Raw genomic sequence first — 17,802 nt, 5'->3', positions numbered from 1 at the left:
TGGCAATTGTTGTGCTCATATAGATCATGTTTAAGCTCTTGCATCATGTACTTTGCACCTATTAATGAAGAACTACCATAGAGCTTGTTGAAATTTGGTTTGCATGATTGGTCTCTCTAAGGTCTAGATATTTTCTGGTTAAGGTGTTTGAACAACAAGGAAGACAGTGTAGAGTCTTATAATGCTTGCAATATGTTCTCATGTAAGTTTTGTTGTACCGGTTCATACTTGTGTTTGCTTCAAACAACCTTGCTAGCCTAAGCCTTGTACTGGGAGGGAATGCTTCTCGTGCATCCAAAACCTTGAGCCAAAACCTATGCCATTTGTGTCCACCATATCTACCTACTATGTGGTATTTCCTGCCATTCTAAGCAAATACTTCATGTGCTACCTTTAAACAATTCAAAAGCTATTATCTCTTATTTGTGTCAATGTTTTATAGCTCATGAGAAAGTATGTGGTGTTTTATCTTTCGATCTTGTCATTTACTTCGGACAGACTTTCACCAATGGACTAGTGGCATATCCGCTTATCCAATAATTTTGCAAAAAGAGCTGGCAATGGGGTTCCCAGCCCCAATTAATTAACTTTCATTAATAATTCTCTTCACATGTTTTGCTCTGATTCATCAGTAAGCAACTTAATTTTGCAAATAGACACTCCTCCATGGTATGTGAAATGTTGGAAGGCACCCGAGGATTCGGTTAGCCATGGCTTGAGAAAGCAAAGGTGGGGAGGAGTGTCATCTAAATAAAACTAAAATAAATAGACACTCCTTCATGGTATGTGATTGTTGGAAGGCACCCGAGGATTCGGTTAGCCATGGCTTGTGAAAGCAAAGGTTGGAAGGAGTGTCACCCAAAAATAAAAATAAACTACACTAAAGTACATGTGTAAACAAAAGAGAAGAGGGATGATCTACCTTGGTGGTAGAAATAACGTCCTTCATGGGAGCCGCTCTTGAAAGTCTGGTTGATAAGGTAGTTAGAGTACCCACTACCATTCGTTGACAACAACAAACACCTCTCAAAACTTTACTTTTATGCTCTCTATATGATTTCAAAACTTGAAAAGCTCTAGCACATGATTTAATCCCTGCTTCCCTCTGCGAAGGGCCTTTCTTCTACTTTTATGTTGAGTCAGTTTACCTACTTCTTTCTATCTTAGAAGCAAACACTTGTGTCAACTGTGTGCATTGATTCTTACATGTTTACTTATTTGCATTCATCATATTACTTTATGTTGACAATTATCCATGAGATACATGTTACAAGTTGAAAGCAATTGCTGAAACTTAATCATCCTTTGTGTTGCTTCAATGCCTTCTACTTTGAATCTATTGCTTTATGAGTTAACTCTTATGCAAGACTTATTGATGCTTGTCTTGAAAGTACTATTCATGAAAAGTCTTTGCTATATGATTAAGTTGTTTAATCATCATCTTTACCATTGCTTTCAATCACTTCATTCATCTCATATGCTTTACAATAGTATGGATCAAGATTATGTTGGTAGCATGTCACTTAAGAAATTATCCTTGTTATCATTTACCTACTCGAGGGCGAGCAGGAACTAAGCTTGGGGATGCTTGATACGTCTCCAACGTATCTATAATTTCTTATGTTCCATGCTAGTTTTATGACAATACCTACATGTTTTGTTCACACTTTATATCGTTTTGATGCATTTTCCGGAACTAACCTATTGACGAGATGCCGAAGTGCCAGTTCCTGTTTTCTGCTGTTTTTGGTTTCAGAAATCCTAGAAAGGAAATATTCTCGGAATCGGACGAAATCAACGCCCAGAACCTTGTTTTTTTCGGAAGCTTCCAGAGAGCCAGAGTGGGACCAGAGGGGAGCCCTGGAGGCCCCACACATGGTGGCGGCGCGGCCTAGGGGGGGCGCGCCCCCTACTGTGAGGGGGCCCCGTGGCCCTTTCGACTCCGCCTTTTCGCCTATTTAAGCCGTCCTGACCTAAATCTTCGACACGGATTGATGAAACACCAGAAAACCTTCCAGAGCCGCCGCCATCGCGAAACTCCAATTCGGGGGACAGAAGTCTCTATTCCGGCACGCCGCCGGGACTGGGAAGTGCCCCCGGAAGGCATCTCCATCGACATCACCGCCATCTTCATCGCCGCTATTGTCTCCTATGATGAGGAGGGAGTAGTTCTCCCCCGGGGCTGAGGGCTCTACCGGTAGCTATGTGGTTAATCTCTCTCTCATGTACCCCAATACAATGATCTCATGAATTGCCTTGCATGATTGAGATCCATATGATGAGCTTTGTATCACTATTAATCTATGTGCTACTCTAGTGATGTTATTAAAGTAGTCTATTCCTCCTTCATGATGTAATGGTGACAGTGTGTGCATCGTGTAGTTCTTGGCGTAGGTTATGATTATAATCTCTTGTAGATTATGGAGTTAACTATATCTACGATAGTATTGATGTGATCTATTCCCCCTTTCATAGTGTAATGGTGACAGTGTGTATGCTATGTTAGTACTCGGTTTAAATTGCAAAGATCTATTATGCTCTAAAGGTTACTTAAACATGAATGCCGAATGTCGTGGCGCTTGTTAACTTCGGCTTGAGGGAGCTCTTGTAGCCCTACACAATGAATGGTGTTTATTATCAAACAAGAGTATATGTAGCACAAGTGAGGAGAAGTTATTTATTTATTATGTGATCAATGTTGAGAGTGTCCACTAGTGAAAGTAGGATCCCTAGGCCTTGTTTCCAATACTGCAAACACCGCTTACTTACTGTTCTACTGCATGTTTACTTGCTGCAATATTTACTTCATATCGCAATTACCATCTACCACCATCTATACCACCTGCGTTTTAATATCTCTTCGTCGAACTAGTGCACCTATACATCTGGCAAGTGTATTGGGTGTGTTGGGGACACAAGAGACTTCTTGTATCGTAATTGCAGGGTTGCTTGAGAGGAATATCTCTGACCTCTACCTCCCTGAGTTCGATAAACCTTGGGTAATTCACTTAAGGGAAACTTGCTGCTGTTCTACAAACCTCTGCTCTTGGAGGCCCAACATTGTCTACAAGAATAGAAGCACACGTAGACATCAGTTGGCGATCCACAAAACGCACAAAGTTTTCTGGTCCTTGAGAGTTGTTGTCATTCCAAGGATGTGGGATTCACTCTAAATGCAAACTATTCCACATGTTATATCTTCCTAGGAAGGCACCAATATACTTGAGTTTGTTAGTGACCTCATGCCCTAGCACTGTCTAATGAAATCTTGAATCCAAAGAACTAATGCGTGCCAGTATTGCAGTTGTCAAAAATATCAATGGTCCCACTGATGTAGCAAAGATTCTCATGTTGGCCACAAAACCATTATGCATCGTTGAAGTGAACTTTTACTAGGATCATCACCTACATTACACCAATATGAAATAAATTCACACTGGTATATTATTTAAATTCGTAGGACACATATAATTTAATCAAATTTTCAGTATTTACTATATTTAAATAACACATGAAAAAAAAAACAGAAAAGAGTAGCATTGGGTGTTAGCACATGCCAAAACATGGGCTTCAATGCAACAACAAATTATGCTATGCTCAAAAAGTTTGGAACCAACTCACAGAGTTGCTCCTTTTCTTAATTGCTAATCCACAAAATTAAAAACAAGAAACAAACATTGAGTGTTAAAATTTTCCAAAACATGGGATTTACTTAATCCCTATTGATGTGATCGTACACCTACACTATTGCTTAGGCATTGACTACAAGCTTAACACATCATATAGAAACCCAATCACAACTCATTCATCCATCAAATTCCAGGGTTTGTAGGCATGGAAATCACACCAAAAGAGGGCAGCATCCAAACACAAACAAATTGCGTTGATACATGGGGTAAATGTTTCATACACACTATCCGTACCAATTACATCTAGTTTTGCAGCTAAGCACCTCTATGATCATCATCACATGAACCCTAACTAAACCTCTAACCGCATTGACGCGAGCGGCAGAGCAGAGCATTTCATAAGCAACTACATGAGAGGTGACACACTTATTGTAGTGCGAAGAACATTCGTCCCATCTGCGGAGGTGCGGATCATAGGCCATCGTGACCTTGGTCGAGGTCCACATTCGTCGTCCTCACCAACGTCCTAAAGGTGAACATGAAACTCACCAAAACAGAATAGCCCGCGCAAGATCAAGGTAGATGGAACAACACGGGCTAAAGTAGAAATACAAATGAAAATGAGGGCCTTTTCCTGATTTTCATTGGCGTGCCTGGTCGAAGAACCTAAATTGCTAGTACTTCTGGTTTTTAAGGACTTTTTTTTGTGCAAAATTACTTATCCATCGTGGCAGCCACCTGTGTGTTCCTTACTAGTTTGGCTAATTTGCACCATGCTGATTACTATTTGTACCCGAAAACACATTTTGCACCTATTTTTACTGAACTGCACGTGCTGGACAACTATTTGTACCGCACTACCGCGGGTCCAATTGTTATTTTTCTTTTCCTTTTGAAGAAACTGAAACAGGCGTCAATGAACTTTGATGAAGTCACCTTCTCCTGTCGTCTTCTCGGGTGACTCGACGAACAAGGCTCCTCCTTTTGCCAGAAGCTTACAGAGCAGCATGGACCGAGTCCATGTGCGCCCAAACCCTCCTTTTCCCCTAATAATCCATCGGCCATCGCCACTCCGGCATCGGCATCACCCACCACCGTATCATCGGCTCCTCCAAAGCAAAATGCCCCTCCTGCTCCGACGCCTCGCCGCCGTCGTCCCGGCGTCCCTGCGCCGCTCCCTCTGCACGGCGGCCTCGCCCTCGCCCTCTCACCCTCCGTGGACCATGCTCTACAACAGGCCGGCGCTGAACGAGTCAGGGGCGCCGCCGCCGCCACCGGGCGCGCGCGCGTCCCTCGACCACTTCAAAGCCTCGTTGGTCACGCAGCTCTCCGTCCCTGCCCACCTCATCGACCCTGACGGGGACGCCACGGGCTTCCTCGGCGGCACCGTCCGCGCCGCGAGCTCCGACGGCCTTCTCCTCCTCGACTTCGACGACGCCCGCCAGTTCCGCCACAGCTGGCTACACGAGTTCTACGCGGCCGGCGGCCCCGTCGAGCCGGACGCGTCGCGCTTCGTCTGCAACCCTCTCAGCGGCCAGCTGTTCCGCCTCCCTGCCCCGGGCATGGCCGTCGCAAAGATGGGCACGCCCTTCGGCCTGCTCACCGACTCCTCCGACGGCTCCCACGGCCCGCCTGATAGATACGTGGTCGCTCAGCTCTGCCGCGGCGGGTGCGGTGAACTGGGGAGCCGCAGAGTCGTGCGCCGCTTCCTGTCGGAAACAGGGGCGTGGGACGAGCAGGAGCTGGTCGGGCCGTCCACTGTCCCGGCTGGGCGGAAAATGTGCATCGACCTGAAGCACGAGGTGGTGGCCTTCGGCGGCCGGCTTTGGTGGGCCGACGTGAGATGGGGCGTCTGCTCCGTCGACCCGTTCAGCGACCAGCCGGAGCACCGTTTCGTCGAGCTGCCCCACGACAGCGTGCTGCCTGACCTGGCTGGCATGGTGGGGACCTCGACGCTGGGAAGGTACCGGCGTGTGGGGGTCAGTGAGGGGAAGCTGCGCTACGTCGAGGTGTCCAACACCAGGAATCCGTTCGTGGTCAGCTCGTTTTCGCTCGACGAAGAGGGCCGCTGCTGGACGCTGGATTACAAGATAAAAGCTACCTCAATCTTGCCCCAAGGTTTCGAAGGGCTGGAACACAACATACCATGTACTGCTGCTATCGATCCATTCAATGCCAACTTTGTGTACCTCAACTATGGCCCTCGCATTGTTCTTGTTCTGGACATGGCTAAGGGGAAAAACTTGGGAGGGTTTTTTCTTCCAGAAAGAATCGGCTGTCAAACCTTGTGCCCCTCTGGTTTCCTTGTGCCCTGCATGCTCCCGACATGGCTTGAATCAAGCCATATCCCTTGCGCAGGTATATATGATTCTTTAGTACGCTTCTATGATACATTGGATTTGGATATTGAGACGCTCGTGTTTGCCCTGTTATAACTGTTAGGGTTCATATGCATTTATTTAAATTTCTGTGCATACCATGAATTGTTTTTGTTGATAGAAACCAACTGTATGTGTATTCAAGTTTCTGAAACAAGTGATCCATCCTTTATCAGTGATATCTTAAGTTTTGAAATCATGTGCTTGGAACCTTGTGCATAGCATGAATTATTTTGTTGATAGAAACCAATTGTAGTTGTATTGAAGTTTCTGAAACGAATATTTCGTCTATCATCAGTGGTAACTCAAATGCTATGGAGACTTTTGTTACCCATAGGCTCACATAGACTTCTGGAATAACTTTACTGTTATTGGCAGCAAGCTTGATACCTTGGATATTAAAGCCCTCATCTTTGCCCTGGTATAACTTTTAGATTGCACATATATTTGCTTGCATTGATTTTAAAATCATGTGCATAGCATGAACTGTTTTGTTGATAGAACCAACTGTTTGTATACTGAAGTTTCTGAAATGAGTGATTTATTTATCACAGTGGTATCTTAAATATTATGGAGACTTATATAAGCATAGTCTCATAAATTTCTGAAATAACACCGTTATTGGCAGTAAGTTTGATACGTTTAATAAAGCCCTCAGATTGCAGATGTACTGTTTACGTTGCTTTTGAAATCATGTGCTTGGGACCATGTGCCTAGCATGAATTGTTTCGCCGATATAAACCAACTGCATTTGAATTGAAGTTTCAGTGCTATCTTAAATGTTGTGGAGGCTTTTGTTGCCCATAGGCTTATAGACTTCTGAGGTATTTGGCATTGCCAAAAGATCTGAATTTTCTTTTTTTGTATTTCTATGAGATTCTGATATTTGTTGTGATGCAAAAAGTGTTGTGCTCATTTTGCCAACGTATACCTATGCAATTGTCCTGTTAAATGCCTAACTGTTTATAAAGGGGTACTCTTTGTAAATTCATTTCTTGCTATAACTAAGGAACATATATGTCTCTCCTTCTGTGTCATTTTTTGCTTATAATTTACATATAAAATAATTGAAGGATCCCTTTCGAGCAAGAAGACGAGTTGCAAAAGGAACACTTTGGCAGGCATGCTGGTTCGTGCAGACAGAGATCAGAAAAAATGAAGTGTGCCAGCTAACTTATCTGTGGTACTTTCTCTTAACTCTTTTTTTAGGTACTCTTCTTGTTCATCCGATATTGGATATGTCCCATTTTTTCTTGTATTCGTGATTATGCATTTCTCTTGTGCGGCTTGTGCAATGTGTTACTTGAAGAAACATGTAGCTTTGGTCATGTCTCCAACTTCCAAGTCACTATGTTGAGCTAGTTATCTTAATTGTCCAGCTTATGATACAATACTATTGGCATCCTTAATTTGAACTCTTTTAGTTGTATTATTTTTATTTACATATGGCTGTGGGAAAATATATGACAGGTTTCTCATTTATGGATTGTATACTTTAACTGTTACATGTCGACATGCTACATTTTTTTCAGCGGAATGGAGAAAAAAGAATGCTGCTTGAATATGTTTTTCTCCTACTGTCTTCAGTGATAGGGTTATTACATGATCTGTTGACTCTGTTCTACTCAAATACCTGGCTTGCCTTTTCACCATGATAAGATTTTGTCCTTCACTAATTATTATCCTGAAATGTTATCACCTAATAAAGAGTGAGCTGATTTATGTACTACTTTTTACCAAGTGAGCTACTGTAAATTGACTCTTATCATCAAACTTGAATTATTAGCAAGTACTTGTCTAGCATGGACTATTTTTCTGGTAGACCAACTGTAATTGTACTGAAGTTCCTGAAGGGAGAGTAATCCATTAATCAGTGCGAACGCTAAAATACTTGTTAGACTTAATTATTAATTGCACATGGGCTCATGCATTTCTGAAGTGAATCGACCATTATTAGCTTTGTTTTGTAGAATATCAGCGGTGGATTTGGTATTACTAGACAATCTGATGTATTTTGTTGATTGCGTTGGTATTGGATTATCTGTCATATAAAAATGCATTTGCTTATTTAATTATTATTATCAACGTGCATCAATACAAGTACCCTTTTAAATGTCTAAAATGTGTTTTCCAACTCATTTTTTTTGCCATAGTTAACACACATAAGACTGCTCTTATTCTGTGTCATTATTTTTAAAGTTCTTGCATCTATAACATAACTGAAGGAACCCCTTCAAGCAAGAACACCAAATGCAAAAGGAAGACTTCACAGATATGCTGGTTCGTGTAGATAGAGACTGGAAAATTGAGATCGCGCTAACTTATCTGTGATATTTTCTCTTGAGTAGCTCTTTCTTGTTTGGGTAACCTTCTTGTTCCGTTCGATATTGGTTATGTCTCATTCTTTCTCGTTTCATGGTTCTGCATTCCTCTTATACCGCCCGTGTAATATGTGCTTGAACAAGTAGTTTTCGACTATTGATTCGCGAAAAAAGTAGTTTTGGACTGTTTGTCATTTTTCTAGGTCATTATTGAACTGGTTATCTTAACTGTCCAAAAAATGTTCGAGAATGATTGTCAAACATTTATACTGCAATATTACCGTTGTCCTTTATTCCAACTCTTTTTAGTCGAATCGTGTTGAGTTACATATGGCTGCCAGAATATGATGGCGTCTTATTTCTGTACTGAATACTCAAACTGTGGCAGATTACATCATTGAATAGTTTATTTTCTTCAAGCATGCTACATTTGTTAGAAAAATAATGCATGCTGCTTGAATGTGCTCTTTGCTCATCAGTCTTTAATGCTTGGTACAGAATTATTGTGAACTACCTGGCCTGACTTATCCCAATAATCCCATACATAAAATCAGGAAAAGGCTAAAAAAAGGATACCTTACCTTTTTCACATTGATAAGCTTTCTTCTTCTTCTAAGATTGGCATTGATAAGCTTTATTCTGTCGCTAGTCACTATCATGAACTTTTACGACCAAATCAAGATTGAAGTGAAGTACTCCTTCCGTCCATAAAATAGATGTCTTAGATTTGTCTAAATATGGATGTATCTATACACTAAATAGTGTCTTCATAATATATTTATGGACAGAGGTAGTATGTTGTTTGCTAGTGTATCTTAATCTGTATCAAGTAACCTAACTGTTTATTTTATCCAACAATGGGCAGTAACATTTGGTTTAGATTTTTGCTGCATTTGAGATTTACGAAACAGACATACAAATATTGCTGACTTGCTGTCCAACTAGCATTTTAGAAAAGCATCTGAGAATATCTTCAGGTATTTTTGTTTACTGATTCTACTCTTTTGCCTTGCAGGTTTCTTAAGATTGACCAACAAGTTGGTTGATGGTGGCACTGAAAGATAGGAACTCCATTTTGAAGAAATTCTGGGACAATTTTGGGCCTGTTCCATTTGCTGATATGCTCCCTGAACCTTTCTTTTGGCAAAAAAAAAAAATGCATGGATGTTTTTATATTTTTTTGGATTTGACTTAAGTGCTCACCTGCTGAATAGACTGACAGCATTTTGTCGTCAATTAGGATGGAACAATCAAAAAATGCACTTGCAAGAATCATGCCCGTCTCCTCTGCAAAATATTGTTCCACCTCGTAATGTTTAGTTCTCATCAGCCTCGCTTTGCTCATGATCCCTTTTTTGAAGTTCGAACCATCAAAATCTGGAAACTATTTGTCAGATTGTATCGGTGCATTGCTTATCCGCATGTTGATTGGGGCAGAGGCAATCTGATATAAGGGGAAAAAAAATCCTACATCCAGGTCTGCCTGGGCTGGCCCGGGGCGTAGGACATTTTTCCTTCTTATTTTGTTGATTTGAAGATTTGGCACCGCTCTTACCTGGTAATTTTGGTAAATCACATAATTTTGGTAATTTTTACGATAAAACGCAACGTAATGGCCCTGGGCCTAATTGAATTCTGGCTCTGTAACGCAAAGGACAACAATATGCATTTTAGCATTTCTCATTTCAAGTTATGTGAATTTCCGATGATCTTTTTACGATAAACATCAGCTCTCAGAAAACGGCAACCTTAACATTTGTAAGCATATCTTAACATCTCAATGGGTTGAACTTAGTATTTAAACACTAACCAGAAAAAAGAAAAGAAAAAATTAGCCTATAAAGCTACCACAAACTCGAAAAGGAAAACCAAAAGAAAAATAGCTTGCCTCCCGCAAAGCATCTTCTGTAAAGCCATATATGGAAAATTTTAAGATGCAGCTATAAATTTAAGATGACATGTAAATTTAAGATGGACCTATATGGAAAAAAAGACATGTTTCTAAAAAATACATACAAATGAATATCCACTAATAATATTTCAGAACAAAAAAAGCTTTCGGTGGGACAGAGAAAAAATCCGACCGACTTGTCAATAGCAAATCCGATTTAATTTGGGCTCTAAGCATATCACTTTAGCCACCATTTTCTGTTATACTCAAATGAAACAACTTACAAATCTACTCATCAAAGCATCTCCAATCGCGTCCCAAAATCGTTCTCCAAAAGGATTTAGGGAGCGTCTAACGTTTGAACTTCCCTAGCCGCGTTCCCTATGTTATAATAATATGCTTGTTGTATTACCAGGGTGCCAAAGGCCACAATATATAGTACATGTACATGTGCACATATGCAGAAAGCCCCCTAACATATGGGGAAACTACAATAGACATATATATATACATCTAACACCCCCCCCTCAAACTCATGGTGGATCCACAACACTGAGTTTGGAGAGTAAGAAATCATGCTGCGCTCGAGTCTGTGCCTTCGTAAAGAAATCCGCCAACTGCAAATCTGAAGCACATAATGAACCACAACAACATCATCCTGTACATGTGCACGTGTGTAAAAAGCATCAACACCGATATGCTTGGTCAGCTCATGCTTGACCGGATCACGTGCACGTGGCCACCAAAGGGAGCGACGGAGAGCAACATGCCGATGAAGACAGAGTCGGCAAAGCGCGGTCATAACCACGTGAAGAGGCCGCAAAAGTCGATGTAGAGCGACGGACCGACGTAGACGAAGTCGGCGAAGCGCGGGCAGAGCCGCATGAAGAGGCCGCAAAAGTCGGTATAGAGCGGTGAGCCGACGTAGACGGAGTCGGTGAAGCGCGGGCAGAGCCGCGTGAAGAGGCCGCAAACGGCGACGAAGAATGGCTAGCCGTCATACATGGAGGCAGCGGACAGATACCAAGTACCGAAGGGAGGCCCAAAGATAAGGCGGGATCAGCGGAAGAAGACATCGGGTAACAACAGCCGACGACAGTATTTTTTTTTTTGATTTTTTTTTGTAACAGATCGAAGTCAACTTGCAGAGTAGACAAGAAACAGGCCGGCGGCGCAGATTGGGAGTCGGCGGCGCGAATTGGGAGCAGAGCAGGCGGAAGACGGGGCAGAGAGCAGAGCGGGCCGGGCCTGCAGGAGCTGGGCGAGGACGAGGCCTGGACTGGGCGAGGACGAGGGCGTCGGGCGGCGTCCTGGCGCTCGAGATCGAGCGAGTCCTAGGCGTCGGGTCCTGGCGTGCGGCGGGAGGAGCCCGGGGCGAATCGGCCGGAGCGAAGCAGGAGGCGGGCGGAGGAGGCGGCCGGGCGCGAGTGGAGATCGAGGAGGAGGCCTGGCGCGAGGAAGATCCGGATCGAGCGGGATCGAGCGGGCGTCTGGCGCTGCGAGCGGGATCGAGCGGGGCGAAGATCGAGGAGAGGGCGTCGGGTAGTCTTGGCGAGCGGGATCGATGAGCGTGGAGAACTGGAGATCAAGGAGTAACTTCGGCCGGGAACAAGCAACGTCGGCCGGGAACTAGAATCGATTTTGGCTCTGATACCATGTTAAACTTCATGCACTAACCACTTGAACCAAAAGTCTGAACTCGAGACCTGGGCTCTGATACCATGTTATAATAATATGCTTGTTGTATTACCAGGGGGCCAAAGGCCACAATATATAGTACATGTACAGGTGCACATATGCAGAAAGCCCCCTAACATATGGAGAAACTACAATAGACAGATATATACATCTAACACCCTAAATCATATTTTCATCTGGCGCGTCTCAATACAGTATCCAGCGTCCTGAGCCCATCCTCGCTACATAGAGGACGCCGAACAAAACAAAAACGTGTGTGGATTCTTACATGCTAGCGACCATAGCCGATACCGTTGCTTTGCGCTTTTCTTTCACGTCGTGCGTCCTGTTCGTTGCCCCCACCCCTTCACCACCGCTTGAATCGTCAGCCACTTTAGCTGCGTGGGTTTCCCTACTGTTAGTGACAACAATGTTCACGCTTAGTTGCAATATGATCCTGTAGAGCATTTATGGAGGCTCCTCAGAGGCATCAACTACGCCTTGATCCAGCCCAACTTCTATTTACTTTGTTGCTTGTTAACATTTAATTTGGAGAATATGTTGTCAAACATATTTATTTATTTTAAATAAAATCATAAATCTGTCGGAGGTGGAGGTGGCCCTCTTCTTCACCGGAGAGGGTCGGCCTGCGGTTGGTGGTGGTGGATCTATCGATCTATCACCGCGTTCCGGCGGCGAGATGGAGATGCTTGGAAGCCGGCGACGGAGTCGTCGGTGGAGGGTTGGCATGGCCAGCCCGGGACGGTCGCCGACGTGGGGGTCCGACCTGAATAAAGGTGGTGGTCCTAGGGTCTCTCTTGCGTGAAGATGAAGACCTACTGGAGGCCTGGACTCGTGATCTAGCCGGAGTGTTGAGTTCCGAAAGGCTCCTCCGGCGAATGTAACAGTGCTTTTTGCCTGGAGTTTGCTGGATCGGTGGTATTCGGTCGTGCGCACCCATGCTTTTATTCCGACCGATTGGTTCTGGAGGAAGCGGCGCGAAGCTCTTTTTCTGTGTTGACATCAAGTGACTATGGATCCATGATGAAAGTCGGAAGAAGGGAATTTCATGAAAGCCGGAGGGGAGGACTAGCTAAGGGAGGTTCAAATCTCTGCGCTGTTGAGGGATTTGCTTGGTGTTCCGGGCTTCACAGCAGCGGTATGAAAGTGGGGGCGACAACACATGTGAAGTTCAGAGTCCTACCTTTCAGGGTGAAAACTCAAGGTCTGGCCTTAACTGGTTGTACCTGGCAATGACCTTGTTGGAGGCATTGTTTTGATAGCGGGGACTATCTTCAGGGTGAAAACCTAAGATCTTTTGATCGGGCGACAATGGTGTTAACGCACTGTTCCATTCTTGGAGGCGTCGTTTTTGGAGAGTCTGTACTTCAGGTGTTGTCTTGGCGGTGGATGTATTGCTGTTGTTAGGCCGAGATACTGTAGCGGGACTTTTATTTCTTAATTTTCTTTTCCTTTTTTGGCTGTGTGCATCCGTAGTGCCATTAGGGTGCTGCGTTTCCTTTATCGAAAAAAATAAAATCATAAAAAAATTAGGAGACGCTTTTGAGGGAATTCAAACATACAGCCGGCCGGGTCAAAAAAGAAAAAGGCAGAGGAAAGAAAATGTACGTGGACCAAGCTCACGACACTCTTGTGCACAGCACAGGTCTAGGCGTCTGGCATTTCTGTCGCGTGAACCAACTCCACTGCAACACCACTCGCTCTCCAAATTCACACCCAGACCCTCTTCCAGTCCCAAATCGCCGCATCCTCGCCAAGATGCTCCGCCGCCTGTCCGGTGCCGTCGCCGGCGGCATCCGCCGCTCCCTCTACACGGCCACGTCCCGCCCGCGCCCGCCGTGGGCCCTGCTCCAGCTCACCTCGGTGGACGAGTCAGGGGCGCCGGCGCCGGGCGCGTCCTTCCACCTCGACGAGCCCCCGTTCGTCACCAACCTCACCGTCCCCGCCCACTTCGTCCTCCCGCGCCCCCTCCCCGACCCCAAGACCGGCAAGTACGGCTTCGTCTCGGGCCAAGTCGGCGCCATCAGCAGCGACGGCTTCCTCCTCGTGCGCTTCTGGGAAGCCCGCTACGACATCCCCGCCATCGCCGGCGACGACGACGAAGAATCCTCCCTAGCTTCTGCGCTGCTCGGCCTGTCCTTGGCGGACATGGACATCAATCCCGAAGGCTCGCGCTTCATCTGCAACCCGCTCAGCGGCGAGCTGTACCGCCTCCCGGACCTCGACGGCACCAAGAGGACAACCATGTACCACCACCTCGGCCTCCTCACCCAAGCCGAACGCGACCAAGGACCGCCCGCCAGGTACGCGGTGGCTGAGATGTTCACCCTCGGAGATGGAGGCGAGGAGGAGGGGGGATTCGTCATGCGCCGGTTTCTGTCCGAGACAGGGAAGTGGGAAAAGTTGGTGGGCTTGCCCTCCCCTTTGCCAGCAGCTGGGCGGCGGATGGCCATCGGCAACGCCGTGGTGGCTTTCGGCGGCCGGCTGTGGTGGGTCGACGAGAGCTGGGGCGCCGTCTCGGTGGATCCTCTCAGCGACCGCCCGGAGCTCTGCTTCACCGAGCTGCCCAGAGGGAGCGTGCTGCCTGACCTGGAGGGCATGGTGCTAACGAGGAAACTTGGCAGGTACCGGCGCATGGGGGTCAGCGAGGGGAGGATGCGCTACGTCGAGGTGTCCAAGGAGAAGCCTTTTGTGATCAGTTCCTTCTCTCTCGACGACGGGGGCAGCTCCTGGACGCTGGACCACGAGGTGCCATTTCTCCACATTTGGATGGACGACCGCAACCAGCAGTTTGCACCCTTGAAGGAGATGCCGGCGATTGGGGCCATTGACCCGCTCAACGCCAATGTGGTGTACCTCGTCTGTGGCGACCAGATTCTCGGCGTGGACATGGTTAACAAGAAGGTTACTGGCAGTTCTCGACTGGATGTACCTGAATTCCCCCTCCTACCATGTGTGCTCCCAGATTGGCTCGAAACAAGCCAAATTCCTTATGCAGGTAATTTCCACAGCTCCTTGTGTTGCTTGTTTGAATCATCTGTACTGAACTTATGTTAGATTGGACACATTCCATTTAAATCTGCCTTCTGAAATGATGTGCTTGGAGGCTTGTGTACACTGCCGGCCCCTCTGTATATAAATTGTGCTAGAATTTCGTGTGAATTGAGATGAATTTGGGTTAGAGAAGTAGTGTTTGGATCCTTTGTATTGTGGTTCTACCACTACTAGATACAAAAGGAGTAGAGCCAAGTGAAAGTCTTAAGAAGGTTCTAGTCTGTTTGTCCCAAATCTTCTGGTACAGCTGCCCTTTACATCACAATGGGCCATGTCCCATCCTAGTGTCCGCCACGGTGTATGTCATTTGTGATGGCCTATTTTTTATGCTTTTATTAGATTTAGATATACATATGGAGAGATTATCAGCATATGAACTTTGTATTGGTAGATAAAGGTTACCCCTTCTGTATCCTTTACCAATACATCAATTTTGTATTGCCAAGTATCAAATCTATGTCTGTGTTTAATTATTTATATAATTAAAACATTCTTCCAATATACACTGCTTTCCTGCCATGTGCGGAGCTAGATGCCATCTTTGCTGCACCACTCCTTCCCTCTCAATGCCACTCATTGGAGCTTGTATGCTACTTTGTATTCTCTTTTCATTGTTGTCCAATTTTTTTTTTTTCTAAATATAGTGTAATGTTGTATCTTTGTTTCTGGATTTTAATATCGTCGCACACGTATTATGTATTAGGACATCCCAGGGAACATGGTGTTTTTTTTGTTATTGATTTGATTGGTTATTCGAATCCCTATCACTCTATTGCATTTCTTTCATGTAATTATTGCAAAGGTATATCAGCTCAGTACTATTGTTCAATGTATTTGTTATGCCATTTCATGGCTTGTATACTGTGCAGACAAATGTTTACCTTGTTTTGATTGTTTAACCTCTTGTTTGCATGATTGAAGGGTTGAGCAAGAAGACTACTGCCAAAAGGGAGGTTTCGCCAGATGCGGACAAAAAGGACACTCTACATGTAAAAGTAGAGCTGATGAAATGAAGTGTACCAGATAATTTATATTTTGGTACTTTCTCACAACTATCTCTCCTTGTATCATACATTATTTATGACATTTCATTCCACTTAAAATGTTTGCAATTTGTTACTTCGAATTAACAGAAGTACTATTTGGTGCATTTGTCTACCGGCTGCCATATATAGTATTGTGTATTACTATTTTGTGATTCACTAGTCATGACTCGTTATTTCACAAAAAAAAAGGGGGGGGGGGGGGGGTGTGAAAAATCATAATGTTTATTAGAGCTTAGTACATGTACATACCGAGTATTTTCATAATAAGCCATTGTCTTTCATCACTGCAAATATTATCACCAACTGATCTTGCCTAAACTGAACCAGGCTCTTGCTACTTTATAAAATGAGCATTTCGTAATTTTTGTTGCAACAGAAAATAGAAAATAAACAACGCATGTTGCAATGTTCAGATGGCACCTCATTTTTGTCATTGTTTCAAAGCAATGTGGATGTGGATCTTCTTGTGTTGCTGCTTACTTCTGAACCCATGCTTCTGTTTAGTTGTATTTATATTGAGCCCAGGAAACAAATGGGGAGGAACATCTATTGTTTATGTCCAGCATTCTCTCCATATGAGTATTCATATGTCCCTAGTGTATATTTCTTGTTAGGAACTATTGCAATGAGATTGGTGAGACTCATGTTTATGTTTACCACTTGTTTTGCAGGTTTCTAAGACTTGTAAGAGAAGAGTTGTTTTGGAGAACTAGGAAACTGATGGTGGTAGTCTTCCGAACTCTCGTTTTGGGGAAATTCTGTGAGAAGTCAGGGTTTGTTAGAATTTGTTGGTGCACTTGCTCGATGACAATTTGGGGAAATCTGGGAAATGTTTTACTTATTCTGCCTTTGCTTGTTCACCTCTTGAGCTTTAGTAGAACGGCTGGATTCTATCAGCAGTTCAGCATGGATTGACAGTCAACAACAACATCATGTCCTTTTAACTTTGAATGGATCAGTAGCCTTTAGAAGTCAGAACTATGAATATCTTGGCCTAGACTGTTCTGGGATCTTGTTATTATCAACAACTCTGTATTATATATCATTGTGGAATCTAGAACCTTATTTAACTTGAGAACGCTTGCTCTGAATTGACTGGTCTGTAAGATTAAACCAATGTGTTCTTGCATTGTTATTCAACCTGGAGTCTAGCTTAATCCTTGGCATTGACTTGTTGAGAAGATACTTGGTTCAAACTCTTCTGAAGTGTGGCTGATCTTGGATATTTGGAGTCCTTTTACTCTGCAATGGGCCTGTATGCTCCATGCCAGATTTTTTACCTGGATGTGAGCTACTGTAGGATGGTCGGCTGCTGATCGTTTACTGTCTTTCATCTGTCAAAATTGGCCAATGACTGATTTGCTGCACATGTCATCATTTCAATTAAGGATCCCTAGTGATATCATTTTGTATGCCAACAAATATTTAAATAATTTTTTATCCAAAAAAAGTGATCTCATTTGCCATTTTTATCTGCAATTATTTTAGATGCTCATTTAGAGTTTTGAAAATTCACTATTTGACCATGAAATTCCAAGTTAAAAGTTTTTTACTAATACTTCTAAGACGCGGACCTGCAAGTTTTGCGAGCATCGACGACTGTACTCCACTACTGGTCCTAGGCACCTAGTAGCAGTCAAAGTAGAATACCTACCCAGCCAAAAAAAGGGAAAATTTTGGCGGGAAAATGATGACGTATGCTCAGCAGTCTGCACAGCCAATGGGGCGATGCCGTTCAAACCGACCTTTTGCAGGCCCTGCTAGCACGGCATTCAGGAGATTCTC

At 44.2% G+C, this 17,802-nt stretch overlaps 2 protein-coding genes across 2 annotated transcripts; both read left to right on the top strand.

The window, feature by feature from the left end:
- Positions 1-4,665: 4,665 nt before the first annotated feature.
- On the top strand, positions 4,666-9,657 carry LOC127320383 (uncharacterized). Its single transcript, XM_051349817.2, has 3 exons — positions 4,666-5,987; positions 7,081-7,190; positions 9,344-9,657. The coding sequence occupies exons 1-2, from the start codon at positions 4,751-4,753 to the stop codon at positions 7,164-7,166; spliced, it is 1,323 nt and encodes a 440-aa protein (XP_051205777.1). The 5' UTR covers positions 4,666-4,750; the 3' UTR covers positions 7,167-7,190; positions 9,344-9,657.
- Positions 9,658-13,574: 3,917 nt separating this feature from the next.
- Positions 13,575-17,087, top strand: LOC127320366 (uncharacterized). The gene is made up of 3 exons (XM_051349816.2): positions 13,575-14,915; positions 15,893-16,009; positions 16,689-17,087. Exons 1-2 carry the CDS (start codon positions 13,676-13,678, stop codon positions 15,982-15,984), a joined length of 1,332 nt encoding a protein of 443 aa, XP_051205776.1. The 5' UTR covers positions 13,575-13,675; the 3' UTR covers positions 15,985-16,009; positions 16,689-17,087.
- The last annotated feature ends 715 nt before the right edge of the window (positions 17,088-17,802 follow it).

This window comes from Lolium perenne, chromosome 1 (assembly GCF_019359855.2).
Source record: "Lolium perenne isolate Kyuss_39 chromosome 1, Kyuss_2.0, whole genome shotgun sequence".
NCBI classification, from domain to species: domain Eukaryota; kingdom Viridiplantae; phylum Streptophyta; class Magnoliopsida; order Poales; family Poaceae; genus Lolium; species Lolium perenne.
Note: the sequence above shows the minus strand (reverse complement) of the source record. Positions and strands in the feature narration are given on the sequence as shown.

Bases quoted from the DNA above. Each gene is read 5' to 3' on its own strand.
- LOC127320383 (XM_051349817.2), top strand. From the start codon at position 4,751: ATGCCCCTCCTGCTCCGACGCCTCGCCGCCGTCGTCCCGGCGTCCCTG. The intron at 5,988-7,080 runs GTATATATGATT...AAATAATTGAAG, and splicing joins AAGCCATATCCCTTGCGCAG to GATCCCTTTCGAGCAAGAAG.
- LOC127320366 (XM_051349816.2), top strand. From the start codon at position 13,676: ATGCTCCGCCGCCTGTCCGGTGCCGTCGCCGGCGGCATCCGCCGCTCC. The intron at 14,916-15,892 runs GTAATTTCCACA...GCATGATTGAAG, and splicing joins AAGCCAAATTCCTTATGCAG to GGTTGAGCAAGAAGACTACT.